Here is a 24,772-nt window from a genome sequence, read left to right as displayed (position 1 = left end):
AGTGTTTATCTATGGAGATTACAGGGCTTGATTTGGTAAAGGTTGAAAGAAGTCAGTAATTAGGAGGGGTGTCCACATACATTTGGCCATACAGTGTATAACAAAAATACATCTGTTGTCCAAACCAGGGCCTTCTCCCAATCTAATGGATCAGTTGCAGGACAGTATCAGTGCCAGCAGAATGCACAAGGTTTGCATCCCAGAATCAAGCTGTGCATTTGCAAAGCATCACCGCTCACATATCACTGTGGCTCTGCCTGGATACGGGGAGCTTTCAATCCAACAGCAACCAGCAGCAGATGAGTAAAAAAAAAAGCCAAAAAGATGTACAAAATCTGAAGGCATTTAAAGAACCGATAGTTTCCAAGAACCTCAAGTATATTCTGTTTTAGATCATGGAGGAGCCAAACCAGGAACAACAAGTACTTGTGATTAAATATGCACATATCTGATCTATTGGAATTAAGAAAGCATCCTGTGGTACAGCATGTACTCAGATCCAAAGCCCCCTCCCCCGCAGGGAGCTGCAGAGTCTGACAGCATCAGAGTGAGAGTGTCAGGGAACGTTCTCCTCCACCTCCCGCTGCTATTCCTCTGCCCCCGTCAGCCCATCTGTAGGGCCACCATCTCTCCCCGTGGCATGCTGTGCATGGAGATAAGGCCCGTGGAGAGAGGCGGGACTGTGCAGGACCAGGCCAGGGGGCCGGCGGGGCGGTGGGCATGGGTGGACGGAAGCCGCAGTTACCTGAGGCAGGGCCTGGATCACCGTGTCCAGCAGAGCTCGCATGCCCACTGCCATCTTCAGGAGCTTCAGTACTGCAAGGACAGAGTGGAGTTAGCAGAGCTCAGCTCCTGCTGTCTGTGCATAATTAAGCAGCCTACACTGTATCTGATTTTACTGATGTTTGACCTGACTGGGCTGATGGGTTTGTGTTCTGGAAATCCAATAGTGCTTAGTGCTAGTAGGAGTAGAGAACTGAGCTTTTAACGGGGCCTTCCCGGTCTTCTCTGTCACGCAGATATTTGTAAGTGGGCAGCGGATATGCTCAACATGCATGTCGATTAAGAGAAGAGAGGAAATACACAGCTGGAAATAGACATTGTGGACATAATGCCACTTTGGAAGTGACAGGTGGAATCCATTTCCCTCGTAATTTTTGCAGTGACTAGATTACCGAATTTGTGTTATTATTGAGGTCACAGTCTCAACACACCACTTTAATGGTGCTGATGACAAGGCCGTTCTGGCAGGCACCAGGCGGCAGTGCAAAAGGCCAGACGCCTCTGGTGCTGTAGGGCCTGAGAATGGCTGGAGCTTTAATTACAGGAGCGTCTCTATGAAGCCGAGAGGAGAGACAGGGTACGCTGGTGCACACACTCACACACACTCACACACACTCACACACACTCACACACACTCACACACACTCACACACACTCACACACACTCACACCACACACACACACACACACACACACACACACACTCACACACACTCACACACACTCACACACACTCACACACACTCACACACACACACACACTCACACACACTCACACACACTCACACACACTCACACACACTCACACCACACACACACACACACACACACACACACTCACACACACTCACACACACTCACACACACTCACACACACTCACACACACTCACACACACTCACACACACTCACACCACACACACACACACACACACACACACACACTCACACACACTCACACACACTCACACACACTCACACACACTCACACACACTCACACACACTCACACACACTCACACACACTCACACACACTCACACACACTCACACACACTCACACACACTCACACCACACACACACACTCACACACACTCACACACACTCACACACACTCACACACACTCACACCACACACACACACACACACACACACACACACACTCACACACACTCACACACACTCACACACACTCACACACACTCACACACACTCACACACACTCACACACACTCACACACACTCATGCAGTCTGTATCTCACTATAAAGCAAGCGTGTTTACTCGGCCATCCCTGTCGAGGAAGTAATCTATAAAGACTCCCACAGAAGCTCATTCATTAGAAGGAGAGTAATTGCCCCAAACAGATGCGCACCCCAGCTCCTCACACTCTCTTTGCGTGCATGTGTGTGTGTGTGTGTGTGTGCGTGTGTGTGTGTGTGTGTGCGTGTATGTAAGAGAGAGAGGTTATGTGAGCTGAATTTCTCACTGCAGCCATCTGGTCTCTATCTACATGATGAGGGACTGCTGAGGAGTATGTGAAGCAGCAGCCACACAGACACGGGTGTAGTCCAAACAGAGGTTAACAGGGACAGCGCTTGAGCTCTTGTGTGGCAGTGAAGCAGGAAGGAATGCGAGGCCAGAGGAGTGAGGCGGTAGTCACCCCGGGCGATGCGCAGCACCCTCATGATGCGTATGATAGTGGGGTTGATTGGGAGCGAGGCGTTGACCTCGATCTCCTCCAGAGTTATCCCCATGATGGACAACAGCACGATAGCCAGATCCAGCTGGTTCCACCTGTAAACATATGTACACACAAATGTGCGCGCGCACGCACGCACGCACACACACACACACACACACACACACACACACACACACACACACACACACACACACACACACACACACACTTCAGCACAGCACCTCAAGCAGTTTAAGAAAGAAGCACAGAATTTAATTTAACATTACTCAGCATTATTCAACCCCAAACTGAGGTCAATACTCTTATTTAAACTTAATTTTACCCCCTCATTTTTCAGGCCCCTAGAAATATTCGGAGTCTCTAAGTGAGACTTAAGACAACTTGCCAAAATCTAAATCACTTCCTCAAGCACTACAAGTTCTGCCTGGAGTCCATTTCAAAGTTAACCAATCACACAGGCCTGTGGCCAGGTAAGGTGTTTCATTAGATAGGAGGGTGAACTCAAGCAAACTTGATCACACAAATCATTCCTACAGTTTTGTACCAGCTTTGTTAACTGTGGGCTCTATGATCAAAGTAAAATTGCTATTCCATGCAGCACAGACTTGGATCTTTGTGCATGAATCATTTGACTGAAGCTAAAGTTCATTCCCAGTGTTATAAATCCTTATCAGTTTTCATGGTTCAGAACTGGGCCAGCTTCATTTTTCGGGCAATATGTTTTGAAGTGATTTCAACTAAAAAAGCTGAATTAATGGAATCTTTTTTGACATTTATTTCTAACTAAATATAAAAAAAACTCACTAGAGCAACACATTAAGTTACAGTATTCCCAAATATACACTTTATTGTATGTGTAAATTACATAATAATATAATATATCCTAAGTATTTTAGTTTTTTTCTGTTCATTATTGATAGGTTGCCATCATAGATCTGCTTGTATGTCATAGTGAATGTCTATCTTCAGGTAATCAGTGAACCATGCTCATTACATCACTCATACAAAATTTTACTCACAGCAAAATTTATTCATGAATGCTAGAAAATGTGGTGGAGTAGAAAGGGACCATATGCAAGTCATCTGGGTCTTATATATCCACCTGCTCACTCCATTAAATCACCCAAGTTGCAGCTAAAGAATGGACATGAGTCATTATATCTGGTCAAATGCTATGTCTGTTGCATTATAGTATCAAACAAGCAGGCCTGTGCTCTGTTTGACTGCTAAATAAAAGAGGATGTATTATAATATGGGCAGTCAAGGTCTCTAACCCATAGGTGGTATCATAGCATTAAGAATTGTATATCTGTGTTTGGAAACTAGAAGCAGAATGGCTTCTATGGATAACCACAAATGATATGAAATGTGCCTTAGTTTCCACCACAGATGCCAAACCATTCATCCCTTACTATGCTTGTCACAGTCTGAGGCAAACCAAGGATGCTGTGCTGTGCTATCATGGTGTGGAGCACTGTATGGCTTTATAATGACTAACAAGCTATTGGTGCTCACAACGCATGAATTATTTTACTGTTGCTGCATCTGGATTCTTTTACTCCAACTTCCTGATGCACAAATGTGATTTATTCATCGGCATCTCGGCGATTAGGGAGAAAAATCACTTTGCATATATTACCTATCTTTGAAGAAACGGCGGAATCCAAATGCCACGAGTTTGAAGACAGACTCCAAAACGAAGACGATGGTGAAAATGTAGTTGCAGATTTTCAGCGCTTCATCAAGCACCTGGACCACAGAGTAATTGGAAAACCACATGACCTCGAGAAGAGAGTGCACTGTGTTCCTCATAAATCCTGGAATAGGTAATTCCACATTGATAAAACCTCTCTTCAGACTTGATGCATGATAATGGAAAAAAGATGATATCATCGCTGATTAAAGTAAACCCAGAGACTAAACCAGTCATTAGCTAATATTTCCAGTGTCGGGTACTGGAGACAGACGATGTGCCATGTTCACCCCTCCCAGACCACCACACACTAATTATGGCCAGGCAGGGGCCTGACAACACACCAAAAACCTATTGACTCTCCGTGATGAATAAGTGTCTAATGGCCTGCTGCACCCTCCACCCTTCAGATACAGCGCGGTGTGCTTCTAATGCAAACAGCCATCTATTTATTGCCACAGTGGAAGATCGCGGACTCCGTCAGCAAGGGGCAACCCTCATCAGAGATAAGCATTAACAGGGGAGGCAAACACCTCTCCAGGTAATAGGCAATAGAGAGAGACCAGAAGCAGTGTACTTCACTGTGCCCACTGGGTCGCTAGCCAAATCATCTGAATGAGCAGGAAGTGGCCACTTAGACTGTGGGGCAGGATGAAAAGGGAAGTCTCTGCTGGGATCTGGATTGCGTTGTGGAAAACATATCTGTTTGCCTCAGAAACAAGCACAAGCTGATTGCGGATGCACACACTTTGGGATTAGAGGAGAGAAAGGTGCTAGTCTGCCAAAAGAAAGGTATCCTTTCTTCACCCAATCTTTTTTTTTTCTGACTCTCTCTGACACAGAAACAATTGTTCTCTTTCATAAATCTGAGTTCTTTGAAGGAGATGCTAAAATGTGATGCTTTATAGCAGTCACTCTCATGTAGAAAGCGACCTTCACTGAGGAGGACATCAAAGTAATACATTGTACTACCCCAAAGTGTTTACTCAGAGGCAATCCCTAATGGCCAAGTTATACTGGTCTTTTATAAGTAGCGGGGTCTCAGGAGAATACTCATGAATTTCAGGGAATGAGGAGCATTTTAGCTCATTTAGCAAGACAATTTGGTGTCTTAGAGCATGCCAAAAAAGAGCAACTAAACATGAAAATGAAGCATACAGCATGTACATCGAAATAATAGCTAACCTGCCTTAGTTAGTGTTAATATTTTTTGGGACACACACACACACACACACACACACACACACACACACACACACACACATACATACATACATATATATATATATATATATATATATATATATATATAAAACATTTGAAATTAATATTCGAAAACATTCATATTATATTATATTATATTATATATATATATATATATACATACATTATATATATAATTTATATCTATCTATACATATATATATATATATATATATATATATATATATATATATATATATATATATAGTTATTTATTTATTTATTTATTTCGATAAGAGTATAGAAATGGCACAGCAGTCTTGAACATGTTTTGTTACAGAGAGAACATTAGCAACTGCAAAATGGGACGACCCACTGTAAACCGCCATGTGAAGGCCTACCTTAGGTTGCTGGTAGTGCTCCATTGACATGGTGATGACGTTGAGGCCGATGACGATGGTGATGAAGAGGTCCAGGTAGTGGCTGGTGCACATCTTGTGGATGAGGAGGCGGGTGGGTGAGTAGTCCGAGTAGTAAGGCTTGCACTGAGCCTCTGTGGTGGGGAAGCCGCAGCGCGCGGGGGGCAAGCATGAGACAACAGAACGCACAGAAGCACTGCTGAAGCACACATATACACACACACACAAGCCCACACACATGCACACAAATGCACACATGCACACACACACAGACACACACACACACACACACACACACACACACACAGACAGACATGCCCGCAGTAGGGACAGAGCCGAAGGAGGGAAAGAACATGACGAAGAGCAGTAGAAGAAAGGTAGTTCTACAGTCACAGTGAGAAAGAGAGGAGAGCAGTCTCTCTACTGTCTGGGGCAGGACAGTGGCCCTCTGGGACCCATCACTTCTGACCAGCTCGTGCATTATTCTGCTAACAGCCACCATCTCATCAACACACACTCGCACTTCTCATCAGTTATTCAAGCTGGCTCTCCCGAGACACACGTGCATGCTAATTCCCTGCCAGAAGGGCTTCCAAATGGGATGGACAAGTCTGGGAAAGATTTGGGCTTTATTATCTGGTGCTGCTATTCTGAGATTTTAGAACACTGAAGGCTCCTTCCTCTCTTTCTTCTGAGAATAGCAGTATTCCTTATATATATATATATATATATATATATATATATATTATATATATATATATATATATATATATATATATATATATATATATATATATATGGTCCACATGAACCAAAAACAGAAGACATTGTTGGTGCTGTTAACATTTCCAAAATAAGAAAATTATAAATTTCCAAAAAATAAAGTCCCATTTGGGGAAAAGAAGCCACATGCCATCAAAATGCAGCACATTTCTTTGCAGGCTGCTGCTGATCTATTGTTCTGGATCCTCTGGGTGGGGATGAGAAGGAGCCAGGGGGTGGGGGGTGGGGGTGTGGAGGTAGGATGGAGGACTGGCAGAGCAGCAGGGGTCAGGGGCTTATCACTCCAGCACACAGGCAAGCCTGCAGACAGCAGCTGTGCTTCTCTGTGCTCCTGTCAGCCCATTAGGCAGACTGTCCCACAAAGCCCTGGTACCTGCTGCTGAACTGAGGCGAACAGGTGCTGTGCGCTGCCTTTAAAAAAAAAAAATGGTGCTACATCAGCACTATTGGCTTAATCATACAGCTGTACTCAACCAGACAGCACATCTGACTGTTCTTGAGCACACTCGGATCGAGGAGATAATGGCTCGACTTTGGCTGGGAGGCTCATGAACAGTCACACAAATGGATGCACGCACAGCATACACGCATACATCACTGTCTGTGCAGGATTGCCTCCTGGGGTTTATGGGGCAGGAGAGAGTGGCTTCTGCTGTGGCTCCCTGGACTGGAGCCAGCGCACTACAGCTGCCGAGCCCCTGCACTTCAGCTAATTGGTAGCAGAGGACAGGAAAGCTCTTCCCTGTCATTAGAAGAAAGGCTACATAGTACGTTACATCCGAATTCAGCAAAAAAAAAAGTAAAGCGCTTATATACATGTTCAGATTTTACTCATAAGGGCAGATTTTAGTTTTTTTGGTGTGCCATGCCTTTTTGTGCATGTGCGTGCATTAGATTATGAATGTATTAACTAAGTGAATCTTAAAATACCTGTTACTGTGCAGGCATTTGAAGACTGTACATTCTGTGGCATGAGACCTTGGGACAGGATGCCAGCTAGACCAGAGCTGTGGTTAATTATCACAGGATCACAGTATGGGCTCTGGCTTCAGTACAGCCTAATTGGAGCCACGTTTCTTGTATTCCTAAGTGTGCTGACTCAACATTAACAGAGTTTCATAATTCACAACTTACAAATCAAGTCCCTGAGTCATGGTAAAAATGTTACCCTATTTTAAACAATGTCACAGACCTCACAAAAACTGCGCTGGAGTCACCTGTGCCAGGCAGCGTGCTACAGATACAGCTGCTGGTTTTACTATAGCAGCCGGGGGACAGGTCCCAGAGCCTGGCAGACTACTCCACTTCCAGGGCGCTCGATTACTAGGACAGTTCAGAAGCACGTCACAGCGGCTGCTGACTGCTTACAGGACAGTTCCGAAGCAGGACACAGCGGCTGCTGACTGCTTACAGGACAGTTCCGAAGCAGGACACAGCGGCTGCTGACTGCTTACAGGACAGTTCCGAAGCAGGACACAGCGGCTGCTGACTGCTTACAGGACAGTTCCGAAGCAGGACACAGCGGCTGCTGACTGCTTACAGGACAGTTCCGAAGCAGGACACAGCAGCTGCTGACTGCTTATAGGACAGTTCCGAAGCAGGACACAGCGGCTGCTTACAGGTACACCTGGCTGCAGCTCAAAGTTCGAGCCCCCATATGGATCCCCTGTTCCTCTGCTCTCCGTTCAACCTCCTCACTAAGAACCTCTTCCTCTTGCTCAAAATAAAACATCAGTAAACAAAATCACCAAACTACTGAAAGTTTTTTTCTCCAGGTAAATGGAATCTGCGTGTGAAATAGTGTAGAACAAAGGTATAGAGACAAAACCCCTGTAAACAGTGGAAGGAGAGTTCTCCCAGTAATAAGACAACCCTGGGCTAATGAGTACTGCACTCAAAAACTGAGAGGGAAAAGTTTCTTATTGTAAAGCATATAAGGTGGCCATTTTGTTGGACCGACGGAGGGAAACAGAGGTGTGAGGTGCCAAATTACCCTCAGCAACCCCAGTCTTGGGTTCCTGCTCTCCCAAGAGAGAACAGCTTGGCATGAGGAATATGGAAAATGGATGGACTTTGGGTTCCTTTTGGCAGTAGTGCCACTCTGATGTCATGCCATAGCAATGCTTCAAAGCAAACGGCCACACAAGTTTCAGCCAAATCAGCTTTAAGGGATTTTAAAGTAGAGGGAGAAAAATGGACTGAAACTATTTTTAACCGAAGTGAGAAAAATGAAATAATGTTGAGGACCATGATTCTTGGTCTTCTCCAAGTCATCTCTATTTTTGTGGCAAGGGCTAATGACACTATGTCTGTGATTTATTAAGACATTCTTTGCTTGGATGGCGATTTGATTCCATTCCAATATTATTTCAAACTTTTTTCAGTGCTATGGTATGTTTGGATTATTGAAGTTTCTTGGATGAATGATTAATAGCATGAGCCACAAGACCCATCAATGATAGAAAGCTGTTATGCTTAAATGGCTATAGCTGAGTAGCATTCAGTGCAGTACCCATAAAGCCCGGGAGAAGGCCTATGGTCTATTGGACCTTTATTTCCTGGCATAAACCCAATATTTCTTTCAATGCATTGAACCTATGATGCTTCTGGTACATTTACATGCAATAAGAGAACATTCAACTCACTCTCACTTAAAGCAGGGTCCATGGACCTCTTCTGGATCACTGTAAAGGATTAAACTTTTGTTGCCAGACCAAAACAAACAAACAAAAAACTGGATTGCACTAAAAATGAAAATAAATTGAACACTGTCACAGATTTTGTTCATAATGAAAAATCTTGGCAAATAGTCAACATTCTTTTCAGAATGAAAATCAGACCACTGTGTTTAACAAGACCTAACCAAAAGAGGTCCAGGGCCTTCAGTGAACACATTCACAACACAGCTAAGATACTGCCAAGGACACAGGAAAGATCCACAGAGATGCTGGTCATATGAACCTGTACCTCAGGAGCTTGGACAGTTGGGAAATACAGACACACTGTGATGTATCATTATGGCTACCAAACACAAAACACCACAGACAATGATAAAAAAGACACCACTGTCAGATTACAATGGTTACAATGCTTTTGGTGATGTTCCGTGTTTCACAAAAGAGACTTATCCATTAACAAATTAATTTTCTCATAAATGTTTTTGTATTGAACAGATTAAAGACCAAAGTAGTATTTTTGTTGCTGTTATTTTCCTGCAGAAGAGATGCATTAGTGCCCTGTCCATAGCTTAAGTGAACCCTGGCAAACACGCGCTATAGAATGGCATTCTATAGTATTTGAATTGGGGGTTTTCAGGAATCTCTAAGATGCAGGCCACACGGGATAAAAGAAGTGATGCTAATTGTTCATGGACAGGCTGATCAAGCTTTTTGGAGTGGTGCTTGCTAAAGTGTGATACAGTACTGGCAGTGGAGAAAAGCCATCCCGGCACTCGGAGATTCGTCTGGGGTGAAACTCATGAGCGGTGGGTACAGAGGAGCAGGTGGGCACTGCATGAACAGCAGAAGCCTTGATGAGAAAAAGATTTTAAAAAGCTGGGGGGTGGGTTACAGCAACATATAACTTACTGGGACAGATGAATGTTTTCTAATTTCCATCCTATGAAGTCTCCAGAAATACCCAGTCAATGGTATACTAACAAAATGAGCTAATGCTGCTGATCAATGCCTCCTGGCCATTGGTCCAACTGTTATTCTTGCTGAGATGCAGTCCATTAGAGGAGCAAGGGACCATTGTGTAAATTACCTTAACTGAGTATTATATGATGACACACATTGTGTCAAAAGCCAACTGAAAAGAAAAGCTAACAGGAAAAAAAAAAGCATGACTCTTATGGATGCCCCAAATTCAGTCCTGTTAATACAGAGAAATCAGATAAATCAAGAAAGAGGACGAAAAGGACAGCAATTTGAGGAGTCCAGGCATGGAAAGCCCAAAGAATAGAAAATAATGGCAGTGCATAGCAAAACACACATACACACAGACACACACACACACACACACACACACACACACACACACACAGAAAAGAGCTAATATACAGGTCACGCACAGGACACGCAGAAACATACAAACATCATGCTGGCAGAAGCAGCAGACAAACCACACTTTCTTTCTGAGTCTGACTTGAGCAAGATGGGCTGTCTGGGATGGAGGCTGCACGATGAAGGCATGGCTCTATGGGACTGGGAGTGGGTGATGGATCGAGGATGGGTTGCAGGGTGAGTGATGTTGTGAAGACAGCAGTGCCATTCTTCACCATTCAATACTTTTTTATTAGCAGATGTTGGGTGTGCTCATTTTAAGATTCAAAATAAGAGACAAGCAAGCTAAAAAAAAAAACCATAAAATCCCCAAAGGGTAGATGTCTGTATCCTGGTCACTTAGCAAAAAACTTCCTGAATTAGATATCTGCATGTATGTGCACCTGTTAGGTAACAGACTACATAACACATCCCCAACAGTTCACCTGTGTCTATAACAATCAATCACCAAGTTATGATGCATCCAAGAGGAGTTATTTCGGTCCTTTTCCATAAGAAATGCCTGAATGCTCTATGAATCAAGCATGTACTAAAACTGTCTGAGAACTCATTTTCCCTCTGGTTTGTTCTCTTTTATTCCTGAGTACCCTTGGCTTGCTTTGACATCTGGACAGTGGAACATGTTTCTGACTGCTGTGAGCAGCCTCATGAACGCCGGGTGCTTTCAAATTACTCCACCTGAACAAGCACAAGAAGCAGCCAGCCACAGTAGCATAAAACTTTCAGATGCAAACTGCTTTGTCACAACTGTACACCCTTATGAGACACTCTCCCCTTCACAGCGAGCAAGCGCTGACAAGCTAATAGTAGGCTAACACTATGAATTAAGCTCACCGCACAAAGGGGGCCAGTTTTCTAGAACGTCTACCCTTTGTTTCCAAATTACACAACTAAGTTAGTGGAAGTGGCACAAAGTTTGGCTGCTGCTATAGACTTGCATGACTCCGGCATGGAGAGATGCTCTCTGTCTGCCACACTCTGCTGTGTGCTGTCAAGACCGGCGATGCGCTTGCTCAAAAGTGAAACTGAGAAACACCCATTCAGCAAAAGCCAAAGGAAAAATGTATGTTCCTCATAAGGAAAAAAAAATCCTGCTGCTTAAAAATTTCTGTAAGCAGGCTTATTTATTTGAATGTTTCGTTATCAGACATTACCAACTGCTTAATGAAGACAAAAGTTATAAATACAACTCTAGCAAATCAACTGTGAAGGGATTTCTAGAGGGTAAAAGACACAAAAAGAGTGATATTGAATGGAGAAAAAGTAATTCTATCAGATAAAAACTTTGCACCATCTGTTCATTCCCTGAAGCCGCCACTCGCATAATACAAGGAACATAAACACTTAAGAGTTCATTTTTTACTTTCAGAAGGAAGAAAGGAAATGGAGCTGATTACATAATCTACATGGTAGATTACACAAGACACCGTGCTGTCTTCTGCTGCCAAGAGAATGTGCTCTGTCATTTCATTTTTCTGCTCTTGCCTCTTGCAGTATGTCCCATGACAGCTGATTTTATTTATATATATATATATATATATATATATATATATATATATATATATATATATATATATATATATAAAATTTATATATATTATTTATATATAAATATATATTTCTACCAAGTGATTGTTTTCATAAGACATGATGAAATGTGCTCATTTCAATCTACAGACAGCACAACAGGCCTTTGATGAAGCACCTTGGTGTGTAGCTAATAAACAGTAACTGAGAGTAGGACAAGGTAGAAGAGAGACAGATGGCTTCAGCCCCACCACCAAGTGTTAGGGTTAACCAACCTCTTTGTTCCTACACACTCACACAGCAGCTGCAGAAGGCCAAATCAAGGGAGCCATGAGCTAATGGAGGCAAACAGATTGGTGGGAAGGTAAACCCCTCCTGTCTGGGACCCAGGAATTCTAAAACCTGCAGAAGTACACTGTAACTGGACAGAAGGCTAATTAATACATTGTTTGCTCATTAGAAAAAATATAATCTGTTAGTTCTACATGCAAAGGGCACCTGTATAATTTAGTTGTTATATGTGTACAGTAGACACGCACAGCTATGTGCCTTTTCTAAAGGACTGTTAGACCTGCATGATCTACGTACTCATCATAATCCATATGTGCTAATCCCAGCTAATTTGCAGGCTGCAGTCTGGCAAAGGTGGAGCTAAATAACAATTTAGAAAGCCAGAGGTAAAGCTCAAAGCTCTACCTTGAATCTTTTAAATAAAGACATAATGTGTGTCAAGTTAAATTTTCAAGACATGGCAAGTCATGAGTCATGGGGCGCTGCGTTTTGCACCCTCCATTTCCAATATAAAAGAAAGGAATCTTGCCAAACATTATCTGTTATGGGTTCTAGTTTATTGTTGGATTCTTGTTGCAGCAGTTACAGTTAAGACAGGATTCAGTTTATTTGTTGTGCTTATTATCTGTGTATCACCTTTATTCTGGTAAATTACGTGTTTATCTGTATATTTAACTATGCAGGCATATCTGTTTAGAAAATTATAGTATGTTATGTTAGTTCCTATGTTAGCTCTGATTAATTTATAATGTTTGTGGCGTGGAGTCTGTGCAGAATGTCCTTGAGATTCTGCCACATTCACTTCTTTCTCTTTGTGAACATTTTTTTTTAACATGAAAAGCATTCCTAATTGCTTCTTCAAAAGCCCTGACTCAAGCCAAACTATTGTGTTCACAGCTGGTGGTAAAACGTGGTAAAAAGGTGAGAGTAGTGCAGGGAACTGAGGATGGACTAACGCAGGGAGGGATTACCGGCGGGAAGTGCACAGGAGGCTTCAGTTTTTTGTGGGGCCTTGACTGTCTGAAAAAGAATTCTTCAGTCGTCAACGAGGGCAAGGGAATGAGAGGTCTCTCAGTCTCACTGAGGCTGTAAGTATGCTCTAGTTCCAGTGGTAAGCTCTATTCATGTGAGAGCTCAGCTCTTCAAGATAATTACATAAGCAGAGAGTAACAGGCTTTGAACACTCCGCCTCTGGAGCTGCAAGATTTAAAAACCTCCTGTCACATTTATCTGTTTATATATCCAGGTATGTATCATCAGAGCACATGACTGGTCAGAATCAGACCAATACCTAAATCTGGCAGAGCTAGTCTTAGTATGATGGAAAGAGGACCAGAGCAAACTGCTCTACTCACAACATGGCACTCTACTGACACCAAACGCAGCAGGGACAATCCTTTGGGAACAACAATGTACACATCTTGGATACAGCAAACTACTGATTTGCAAGCGAAGTGAAGGCAGCCCTCTGTCAATCACCCATGAATGGAGGTGGGGTCTGCAACACTACTCATCATTTTTATGACACACCAGTTTCACACCAATTCACACCTCTGAGCTGTTATCTGAGTATCATGAGAACCATGATGTCATCGATGTGAATCACCCAGTGAGGTTTACATGCTGAGGACCCTTCCACTACTTAGAAGATCTGATGAAGCTCTCCAGGTGACTGGCCAAACATCTTCATGATGAACAAGTCCAGTGTCCTTGACCTACTACTACTAGACAATTCCATAATTTTGATATCTGAAAACCTCCATTGACAAGACAGAGCCAAGCTAATTATATTTATAGTGTTTACTACAATAAGTGTATTTATATATCTACCTGATTTTATTACTTTTGAATGACCTTTGAATGCAAATGTAATGTATAGCTCCTACAAAATATGTACGTTAAAATGAGTTTTTTTCTGACCACCTGTCTGTTTCTTCTGTAAATACTTGCTTAGTGTCATTTAGCTGTAGTCATCAATACAATTTCTGCATATAACTATTACATTACATAAATGGATTTTTTTTTCCACATGCAGTATCTGACCAACAATGAGTGGTGCGGTGTGTTGTTAAGACATCCCACTGTGTCACTACAGTCACGAAGACAGTGTCATGAGGCTACATCACAATACGAAGTGAGCACTGTGCAACAACAACCAACCAATGAGAGAAGGCAGAGAGATTACAGAACTCTGGAAGTCTACAGAGGAACTGTTCCTCTCACGCAGTCCCACCGACTACCGCATGGCCCTACACAAGGTCTTTAACATGACAAGAAGCACTTACTGCAGAATTGCCTGTTATATTCTGCTCAATCCTTCAAATGAAGGATGTCAGTATTGACAATATAAAATGTCAGTAAAAATGTCAGAATTAACTACATAAATATATTTATTTGTGATGCATATGGCATATTTGCTCCTAAAGAGACATTAAAGTAGGTAGGAGAGGGTTTCTGCTCACTCCTGTCTCTCTCCACCTGTCTCCCTCCGCCTGTCTCCCTCCACCTGTCTCCCTCCGCCTGTCTCCCTCCGCCTGCTTCCCTCCGCCTGCTTCCCTCTGTCTCTCTCTCCCCAGTGTGAGTGAAAGGTTTGGCTGGCGGGCGCCAAATGCTGGTGAACGGGTGGATGAGTTGTGGGTAACTGCACATACACAACTTCCACAAACGGCTGGCCTGCGCTCAGATGAGGTGTGCTCTTGGGCAGTCGAAGGCACCCTGCCTCATGTGCCCTGTAGCCAAAACCCCCCACCACCACCACGGTGAACACATAAGCATGCTAGAAACACTCTGTACCTGTCGCTCCGCCATCAGGGCTGGACCAACTGACACCCGTCAGCATTATATCTAGAAGAATGAGACCATGTTAATCAGGTGGAGCCAACGAAGGTTGCAGAAGGAGCTGGAGTATAAGTGAAGAGAAAAAAAAAAAAGGACTTTCAAATAATATACTACTGAACATTCTATATATGTAGCTATTTCCAATTATTCTGAGTCCAGCTCAGCTATCAGTACTCTTCATGAATATAGCGTTTTGCCACTCTGAGGTAATTGCTCTTTTCAGCATTTTAAAGACATAACAGAATTTCTTCTGTTCTTTGTGCTGTACTTTTTGTTGGCCAGACAAACAACTAAATGGAAGCTTTCATCTTGGCAAATTAGCAGCACTGACTGTTGAGCGCTATGGCCTATTCTTTGCAATCAACCAACAAGCTACAGCATCTCAAAGAAGCCCCAATAAATGGATTAGGCCATACAAAACTTTACCTCACAGTCCACTTAGGAACCCAGCTCTCTGTTGCTACGGCAACCATTCATACCAAAAACAAAAGTGGGAGATGGAAAAAAAAAAAAGGTGAAGCTCTTCACACTCCAGTAAGAGTGGTGATGAGGTGATAGCTCTTAAATAAATAATAAATAAATAAATAAATGTAGGAATCCAAACCTCTTGGGCAGGCAAAGGCAAATCAAAGGGATATTAATGATGTCAGGTGGACTGAAGAGAGCCCTCCCAGAGAGCATGAAGGGGGAGCTGAAGCTTGACCTTTCACCTTCAGAACCCACCTATATATTCAGATACCGAAGTGCTGGTAGTACAGCTTTACTTGTGTCATGCTTTTACCAGTGTTCAGTGACTCAATACCTCATCACATATGATACAGGACATATTTATATCTGTATTTCTCAAGGGTGCAAAAAAAAAAAAGGGGGGTTACCACTGTCTACTACTGTTTTGTCTAAGAATACGCCATGAGGTGGGCTTTTGCTGTAAGTGTTAAAAATAGTAGGTAGTAGGTAAAGAAAAAAAACTTAACTGTACAAGTAGGCTTGAAAGATCTATCCCAACTCTTATGCCAAATGTGGCAAAACTGAAAAGCCTTGTTTACCACTCAGGCTGCACTGCCCTGCATGCATGAGAAGAGCAGGCTTGGCAGACCCCTGGGAAAGGGATGTACCACGCGGCCTGCTCTCCACCAGAAAGCAGGCCACCATGCAGGCCATGGGACATGCTCGAGCTACATTCCCAGGCAGAGGGCGCAGGCCAGGGGCAGGGAGCCTCTTAGCTTAGGGTTGGGGGGGGGGGTTGGGGGGGGGCATCTCATTCGTCAGATGCAGCTCGTTCTAATCAGCGATGGCTCAGGATTTAGCGGCCTGTCAAATCTAGCGGTCAAGCGGGACTCAGAAAGATGTGGAAAGACTACCGACCAGCCAGCTCCTTCTCCTTACTCCTTCTCTTTTTCTCCATGCGCTTCAGGCGCTTCTCCTCCCGCCGCTTAGCCTCTTCCGCTTCCTGGTGACGCCGGCACTTGTGGAAGTTCTCCACCACCACACCCACGAACATGTTGAGCACGAAGAACGCCACAATCAGCAGGAAGGAGATGAAGTACAGCAGCATCCACGGATTGTGGTTCATAACAGGCTGAAAGGTACACATTCCCAAATGAATGAGGATCCAACTTTCCCAAATAATGCACTGACATGCCCAAATAAATCAGTATGAGTTATTTGGACACGCGGATGCTTCTCTCTTCTGTCACATTTGATTGCACTTACAAAGGTGCCTCCCATTCTCACTGTGTGTTTTGATATGTGGGATGGCTGTATAATGAAAAAAAGAAGCCCTAAGTGTTCTGATTCAAATATATGAATGCTTTGGCTGGTGCTGCAGGAAGCAAGTTAAACTCTCCAATCAAGTAGAGCAGAACGCACCTTCAGTAGTCTTTTGTGAGACAAGAGGCAAGCAAATTACATTTTCATATCTTTTCTCTATTCAGAAATGCAAATGGACATCTTTGCAAGAAAGTGTATATAAAGAAAGGTCATTCCTAGGGAGAGCTCTGTTGAGCAAACAGTCAGGAGCTTACAGAGGCACCGATAAATAGGAAACTTGTTCAATGAATTTAAGAAAGACATGCTGACTTAACATTTTATGGTTTACTTTTTTAAATTTAACTTTATTTGTACTTATTGTAGAAGCACAGAGACAATATGGAAATTTCAGTCAAAGAAATTGGTCTGTGTTTAATGTATATTCTTGAGATGAATGCACAAAGCACTGCTATGACACATATCCAGTATTCTATTACCATGCTAACAAGTTTATGAATAACATACTATAGAGTAATTTCACTTATTTAAGTACAATTTTGAAGAAGCTTCCCCAGCACTAGAGCTGGGTGAGTACCTGCTGATCCACCCCGACAGCATCCAGCCCATCATACATAATGTCCACCCAGCCATCTTTAGAGGCCAGCACAAAAAGAGACATCAGGGCCTGCAGAAACACAATGTCAGGACAGAGCAGATTACATACATATGGAAAAGAGAAAAACCCCTTATTTGCAATGTCAAACACTCAGGACAAATACAGGGTACCTTTGGAGGGGGAGGCTACAACACTCATTGCCACCAGGTGCAGCTAAAAAAAATCTATAAAACACATGTCTCAGACCATGGAACATTAAGTGCTTACCTGCCCCAGGTTGTCAAAATTGTACTTGTGCCTGACCCAGTTGTATTTAGCAAGGAGACAGTCAGATCTGTTTGTTATATTTCTTGTGTCCTCACCCTGGCATACATAGAACTTGCCCTTGAATAGCTGTGAGGAGATAAAGAATAAGAGCACTCAAAGACCTTTCGGGCTATGCAGCCAACTACTGTATGGAGTCCTATATGTTTTCCCCATCATTATCCAATGACCCTGCCACAGGATGATTGACGGCTTGGTACACCAATCAAGTGTACATGTTTAGGAAGCTGTACACAGAGGAAGGATCCAATATTGTCAGCTGCACATTACACCATGGCTGTCATATGAGTCATTATTTGAGAGGTGAGCTACAGCTCAATATAAGAGCCTGTTGCCCTTGTTAACTGAAAGGAAAGGTCATCAGTCCAACAAGGCTGATGTGACAACCATCTCAGGAAGCACATGGTTGTCACTGAATAAAATTGAGTAATTATGGACTGGATTCCCCTTCGTGACATTAGAGAGACAAAAGACAGGGACAAAGTCCATTTAACATGCCACATAGGCGGCACAGACACATGCATGAACGCAGCTTTTATTAGCGGCACTAAAGGCAAACAGTTGCAGGATTTCCCCACGGGACCTGGAGTATTTTTCATTACAGCCATACTATTGACTGCTAATATACAGGAGTTTCTCAGTGACTTCATCTCACTCAGAGACATGTGTTCTCCCCATGTATACCTTTTAATACACTGACACGATCTTGTAAAGAAAGCCCACTAGAGCCACTATGACTATAGCCATTTACGAAATAGGTATACATTTCCAATCCAGTATGATATTGTACTTCAAACAGTCTTGTCACTCAAAAGAGCCTGAAGGCCTATTGAAACATGTGGATTGGCTGACACTAATCTGGGGAACAAATGTCGCAGCTAGACCACAGTGTTATAATGTAAATGCTAAAAAGATATTTAGCACCACCAGAATGTCCACTCACCTGAACCCCAAGGATGCCAAAAATGATGAAGAAAGCACAGCAGATGACCACAATGTTCCCGATTGGTTTGAGGGACGACATCAGTGTTTCCACCACCAGCTTGAGCCCCGGTGCCCTGCTGATCACTCTGCAAACACGCAGCAGGAGGGTAAACACTTCAGCCTGATCAACATCACGTTCAAACATACAGAAGGCTTTAGTGCTTTGCCAAGCACCAAACCAGGTGAACAAAAGGTGGCAGAATGAAAGGAACAGAACGGTGCATAAGCAGATGTTTGGAGGAGTCACATGACCTGTAGAGTGGTCTGGCTGTGGTCAAGACCACGTGCAGGCAAGGGCATGGTGAGCTAGAGGCTGCCCCCTCTGTATTCCTGTGGCAGCGCAGGGTTGGCACATGCACACTCTCCATCACGGGCCTTGGGTTAATCAATGCATACAAAGGCAGAAGAGCTCCAGTGGCTCTGTGCTGCATCTTCCTCCCAACCACTTCCTGCAGCTCTGACACTTCATCAACCTCACAATCAACACCTTCTCCAAGGAGACGGGAAGCCCCACATTTAGCACAAAAACTGTCCTCATACCCAAGCTATTCAACACTCTGCTGTGCTACCACTAGCCAGCTTACATGCCACTGTGCGGATTCAGAGGAGCCGGCTGCTCCCACAAAGAGCAGAGACAGTCCTAATTAAACCGTTAGAATAACGATAGGGACTAATTATTAACAGCAAGACATCTGGCATCGCGGCCAAGCTGGGGTGGACTAGCACACATAGAGACACTGAATCACCTATGGAGACAGGCACAATGGCATGCATGAAAACAATCAAAATCTGCACTCAGGAGACCGCAATGTGTGGCCACTGCTTTATTTTCATAGAGCGGGAAAAAATATGAAGAAGGACCTCGAGTGCATCTGACTGCTTGTGCCATGAAATGAGCTAGTACTTATGGGGCTTTACCGCACTGTTGAACCATCCCTACAGCAAGAGAACAAGGTAAGCCGTGGCAGTAAAAGCAGTAGGGTAGTAGTCACAGGCACAATTTATGCTGGAGACATATGCTGGGGACATATCCCCACACCGGGGATGCTAGGAATGCTGGGGACATATCCCCACACCGGGGATGCTAGGAATGCTGGGGACATATCCCCACACCGGGGATGCTAGGAATGCTGGGGACATATCCCCACACCGGGGATGCTAGGAATGCTGGGGACATATCCCCACACCGGGGACGCTAGGAATGCTGGGGACATATCCCTACATGGGGGATGCTAGGAATGCTCGGGACATATCCCCACACTGGGGACACTAGGAATGCTGGGGACATATCCCCACACCGGGGACGCTAGGAATGCTGGGGACATATCCCCACACCGGGGATGCTAGGAATGCTGGGGACATATCCCCAGACCGGGGATGCTAGGAATGCTGGGGACATATCCCCAGACCGAGGACGCTAGGAATGCTGGGGACATATCCCCACATTGGGGACACTGGGAATACTGGGGACATATCCCCACACTGGGGACATATCCCCACACCGGGGACGCTAGGAATGCTGGGGACATATCCCCACATTGGGGACACTGGGAATACTGGGGACATATCCCCACACTGGGGACATTGGAAATGCTAGGGACATATCCCACCACTTTCTGAAATGGCTGTTGTCCCCACCACGTTTTGAAAATATACTATGAAAATATTTTACACAAGAGCTGAGCTGCAGTTGTCTCTCCAAACAGTCAACAGCACTGAGATCATACGTAAAGGGTCTATGGTGAGCCCATGTGCTCTAATATGACATGTGACCAAAAAGCCCAGAACAGCTGCTGGAAAGTCAGGACTGTCTAAATAAACATTCCAACAACAAATTCTTTTTATTATTTTCTATTTATTGAAATAAATAGAATAGTTCTATTTTAAACCAATGTGTTGATACTTCTTGTATTGTTCAACGCCAATAGGCTTGACAAGCATGGTAATGAAAACTTTTGAGAAGCTCTTCCTTTCAGTCGACGTGATTTCTTTTCAGTGAATTGATTTCTTAAAAGGAATGCAAATTTAAGGGTCAGCTGAATTGTTGAATTCAACATCCGATCCCCAGATCTTTTTAAAGCAAAGTTATGCCCACAGTAGTAGTCACTCTGTTAAACTGAATAAAGGCCGCATCACTTTCATCCACAGGCAGGGATTTCTGCCCCGTGGCAGAAGGCTAATCTGATACTGGGTTCTGATCTCTTTAAGAAGTGCTCTGTGATCACATTAGTCTTGAAACGAGAAAACGAGAACACAAATCTGATTTAGCCAGAGTGACAGAGAGGAAGAAATGTGGCTCAAAAGAGTTCAGATAAGAGACTTTTCTCTCTGTCCTTTTTCAGCTGGATCTCCGTGAATTCTCATGAAAGATGGGCATCTGCATCAAAGCTCAGAAAGACAGCAGGAAAGATTTCAGACTATAAATGTCAGATAGGTGATAGAAATGACATGATAAAAAAGAAATGATAAAAAAAGAATCAATACGGCTTGGCCTGCACTGATTTCAGGTGTGACTTTGGAGGTATAACCGAATTACAAAAAGCTGTTAAATGACAATACCAATTTTTGCATGGTCTCCACATAGGGCTTCCACGCTGTACCAATAGAGGGCACTGTTGCCTGAGATGTTAGAGAGGTAAAAGGTTGGGTGTTTATGTGTATGCATGGTCATGCATGAGACAGAGGGTATGTGTTCATGTGAGAAAGATCCACAAGGAGAAGGAACGATATCGGTGATAACGAGGAGGAAAGGATGTTAACGAAGATGTTTTAGAAAGGGGAGCAAACAGGAGAGAGCAGACAGCAAGAGATTTTTACACTTTGTGACAAAGTCACTTGGGTCTAAGAGTGTGTGAGAGGAGTTAGATCAGATTCAGTAGTGGTTCTGTGTATATATAGTGATGGTTAAGGAACTGCAGTAGCTTGGGGCTGAACCACAGAAGTAGGGAACTCTGGGCTTTGCAAACAAGTGTCTTCTCTGCTCAAGAGGGAAGGCATCTCTGATAACTCGTGAGAGTCTGAGAGGACAAACAAAACAGCTCAGGAGACAAGGTGTACTACACCACATTTACATTGTCATGGTATTACTGAACAAATGGTTCAAATAATAAGTGAACGTTTCATTTCATGTACGTCTTGCATGAATGGCCTGCTTCAGATCACGCCACACATTTCAATGGGAATGAGATCAGGACATTCTAAAATACTGACTTTTTTCAGTTACAGTTACTCTGTTGTTGATTTGCTCATGTGCTTTGGATCATTGTCATGTCACATGACACAACCTCCTTTGAGTTTTAGATCACATGCAGACAGACAACGTGAAAAGTCTGCTTTAGAGTGTCCTGATACAACTTCAAATTCATTGGTCATTCGTGGGTCCCTTAAAGATTGCCAGGCCCTGAGGCAGAAGAGCAGCACTGCACCATTCTACTTCCATCACCATGCATTAGTGGAGATGGAGTTCTGGAGTTAGTATGCAGCGTTTTGGTTTCTCCAGACATAATGCTGTATACAGTTAGCAGACAGATAACCAGCAATGCCTTTTTGGAGTGCAGAGGATTCTTGCATGGTAACTCCCCATTTAACAGAACTTCTGTTTCGTGTTTTGTTTGGGTAGACAAGAAGTGCACGAGATGCCTGTAAACCCTTAGCTGTCACCCAAGATTCTCTGGTCACTTGCGTGTGGATTCTCTGGAATGTGCCTGCACTGATCTCTGCAGGATGCCCCATGTTAGGGAGAGCAGCACTGGGCTGAATTTCTTCCATTTGTAAATGATCTGCCCAACTGTCTTTAGAGTCTTTAGAAATCCCTTTTAAACCCTTTCCAGCTTTCTGAGCCTTTTCTGAAGTTTTATGGCACCCCTTTTCATCAGGCCATATTGCACGTTAGTTATATACCAGGGTAAGACAAATCCACAACTGAACTGGTTCAAACACTTCACTCCAATTAGACATTTTTTTTTTTAAACTAGAACCATTTATTATTATTAAAAATAAGATTTATTATTATGACTGAGATTAAGATCAATAATATTTTAGGAGCAATTTATCCAGGATTCCAAAGGGTTCACCAACTCTGTCTTGCATCTGTAGGTTAACAGAGTTCTCTGTGGCAGGACGCTGCTCTCAGTGACTTCAGCTACAACATGACACGTGTTCGCCGGATTTGGGCGCCATCCCTTACATGCATCACTTCTATTTTCTCTCTCAGAAAAAGAAGAGAGAAAAACAACCTGAGAGAACAAGTAGAGCATAGAGGAGCCACTCTGTCCTGTTGCAGAGGCACACCTTCATTCTGCCTGTAATTAAAGGAGGAGGTAGACAGGCTGGACTTCAGGCAGAGAGACAGACAGAGAGGAAGGAAGAGTTCCAGTCAAGTGCTGCCTCTCTGCTACACACACACACACACACACACACACACACACATGCTCGCTCAGAGATGCAAACACACACTCACACGCATGCACACACAAACACATATGCACACACGCCACACACACAGCACACACAAAAACTGAGCACATTCAACAAACCTGGACTGTCTACAGAGTCAAATAGGACTATAAGTAGTAAGAACGGAGAGTACACACACACACACACACACACACACACAAAACCCAGCCATGATATATGCCATGAAATATAAAAACATCCAGTTCTACTGACAAGCTACAGCCAAGTGCATGTGTACAACAAAACACATTACTCCCAGTCTCTTCTGCTCTCTTACCAACACAAGTAATCTATAAATTAAGAAAAATTTGAGAGACAAAGAAAATAATTCCCAAAGCAATTTGCTAGAGACAATAATAGCTGAAGTACATCTCTAGTGCACCTGAGAACACACAGCTAATCAGAGATCTGTGCAACCAGATCGCACCCGTCTGTGTAGCTCACCTCATGTCACTCCCACCTTTTGTTTCCTCCTGGTAATCACACAGTACTGAAAAGCGAACTCATTTTAGGCTGTCCACGGCTTCATTAGCTTAACAATTAAACTGCGCACTGGGCAAGCACTGGGAACATTTACACAGCATTAATTAGAGAATTACCAAGGACAAATATAACTATAGCAGTTCATGGCCATAGCATATTTACATCATATGTCGAGAGAAATGTAGAGGTCAACACAGGACCAAAGTGAAAGTAAGTAGTAACAGAGGTAGAGTGTTGCTTGATGGGTGTTTGATGGGAGGAGTGAATGCTGGCACGCGCGTCTTCGCATTTTGTTGAGATTGATTTAAATGCGCTAGTGGCATGTGTCTTGATTTCCGGTGTAAAGGCGTAACCTTCGGGGTCAGAGGGCTGATAGATGAACACAAGTGAGTGTGTGCTGCTTTAACATATCAGATACATCACCCTGTCTGCAGAACAAAGCCGCATACACACCTCCTGCTGTTCTACTGTAATGACACCATTAATATTCCAGATGACACATGTGGACACACACACACACATACACCCAAACACACAAACACACACACCCAAACACACAAAAACACAAACACACCTCTTACCTCCACCCCACACTCTGAGTAACTCAGCTTACCTCGAGCCTACATTGTCAAGGAGCCCTAACACACATGTGGTCTAGATTACCGAACCCTCTGTGTTCACCTTTACTGGAGGAGCCAAGCTTGCACTGTGGACACATTTTATGATTCTGATATCAGCTTGGACTCCATGCTGGAGTGTATTAACATAAAACCTGGCGACTGAAGAAAAGACTGAGAGTTGAGGAGAAACACTGGAAACTGTGCAGCGATGGCAAGTCCAGCACACAGCCAGCAAGG

General features: G+C 43.6%; 1 protein-coding gene across 9 annotated transcripts in view; it reads right to left on the bottom strand.

Moving 5' to 3' along the window:
- The window catches only part of cacna1g (calcium channel, voltage-dependent, T type, alpha 1G subunit), a 149,422-nt gene that overhangs the window by 11,140 nt on the left and 113,510 nt on the right, over nucleotides 1-24,772 (bottom strand). For 7 of the 9 annotated variants that reach the window (XM_081698277.1, XM_081698278.1, XM_081698279.1 and 4 more), the window contains exons 23-31: nucleotides 18,937-19,063; nucleotides 17,937-18,062; nucleotides 17,649-17,738; nucleotides 16,691-16,883; nucleotides 15,260-15,310; nucleotides 5,784-5,935; nucleotides 4,126-4,235; nucleotides 2,445-2,578; nucleotides 746-816 (exon numbers count right to left, since the gene is read on the bottom strand). In XM_081698277.1, coding sequence (XP_081554403.1) covers nucleotides 746-816; nucleotides 2,445-2,578; nucleotides 4,126-4,235; nucleotides 5,784-5,935; nucleotides 15,260-15,310; nucleotides 16,691-16,883; nucleotides 17,649-17,738; nucleotides 17,937-18,062; nucleotides 18,937-19,063 — 1,054 coding nt within the window. The remainder of the gene's footprint in view (nucleotides 1-745; nucleotides 817-2,444; nucleotides 2,579-4,125; nucleotides 4,236-5,783; nucleotides 5,936-15,259; nucleotides 15,311-16,690; nucleotides 16,884-17,648; nucleotides 17,739-17,936; nucleotides 18,063-18,936; nucleotides 19,064-24,772) is intronic. The other 2 variants (XM_081698280.1, XM_081698281.1) reach the window with 1 other exon arrangement.

This window comes from Electrophorus electricus, chromosome 15, assembly GCF_041902795.1.
Source record: "Electrophorus electricus isolate QZ-2024a chromosome 15, ASM4190279v1, whole genome shotgun sequence".
NCBI lineage: Eukaryota > Metazoa > Chordata > Actinopteri > Gymnotiformes > Gymnotidae > Electrophorus > Electrophorus electricus.
Note: the sequence above shows the minus strand (reverse complement) of the source record. Positions and strands in the feature narration are given on the sequence as shown.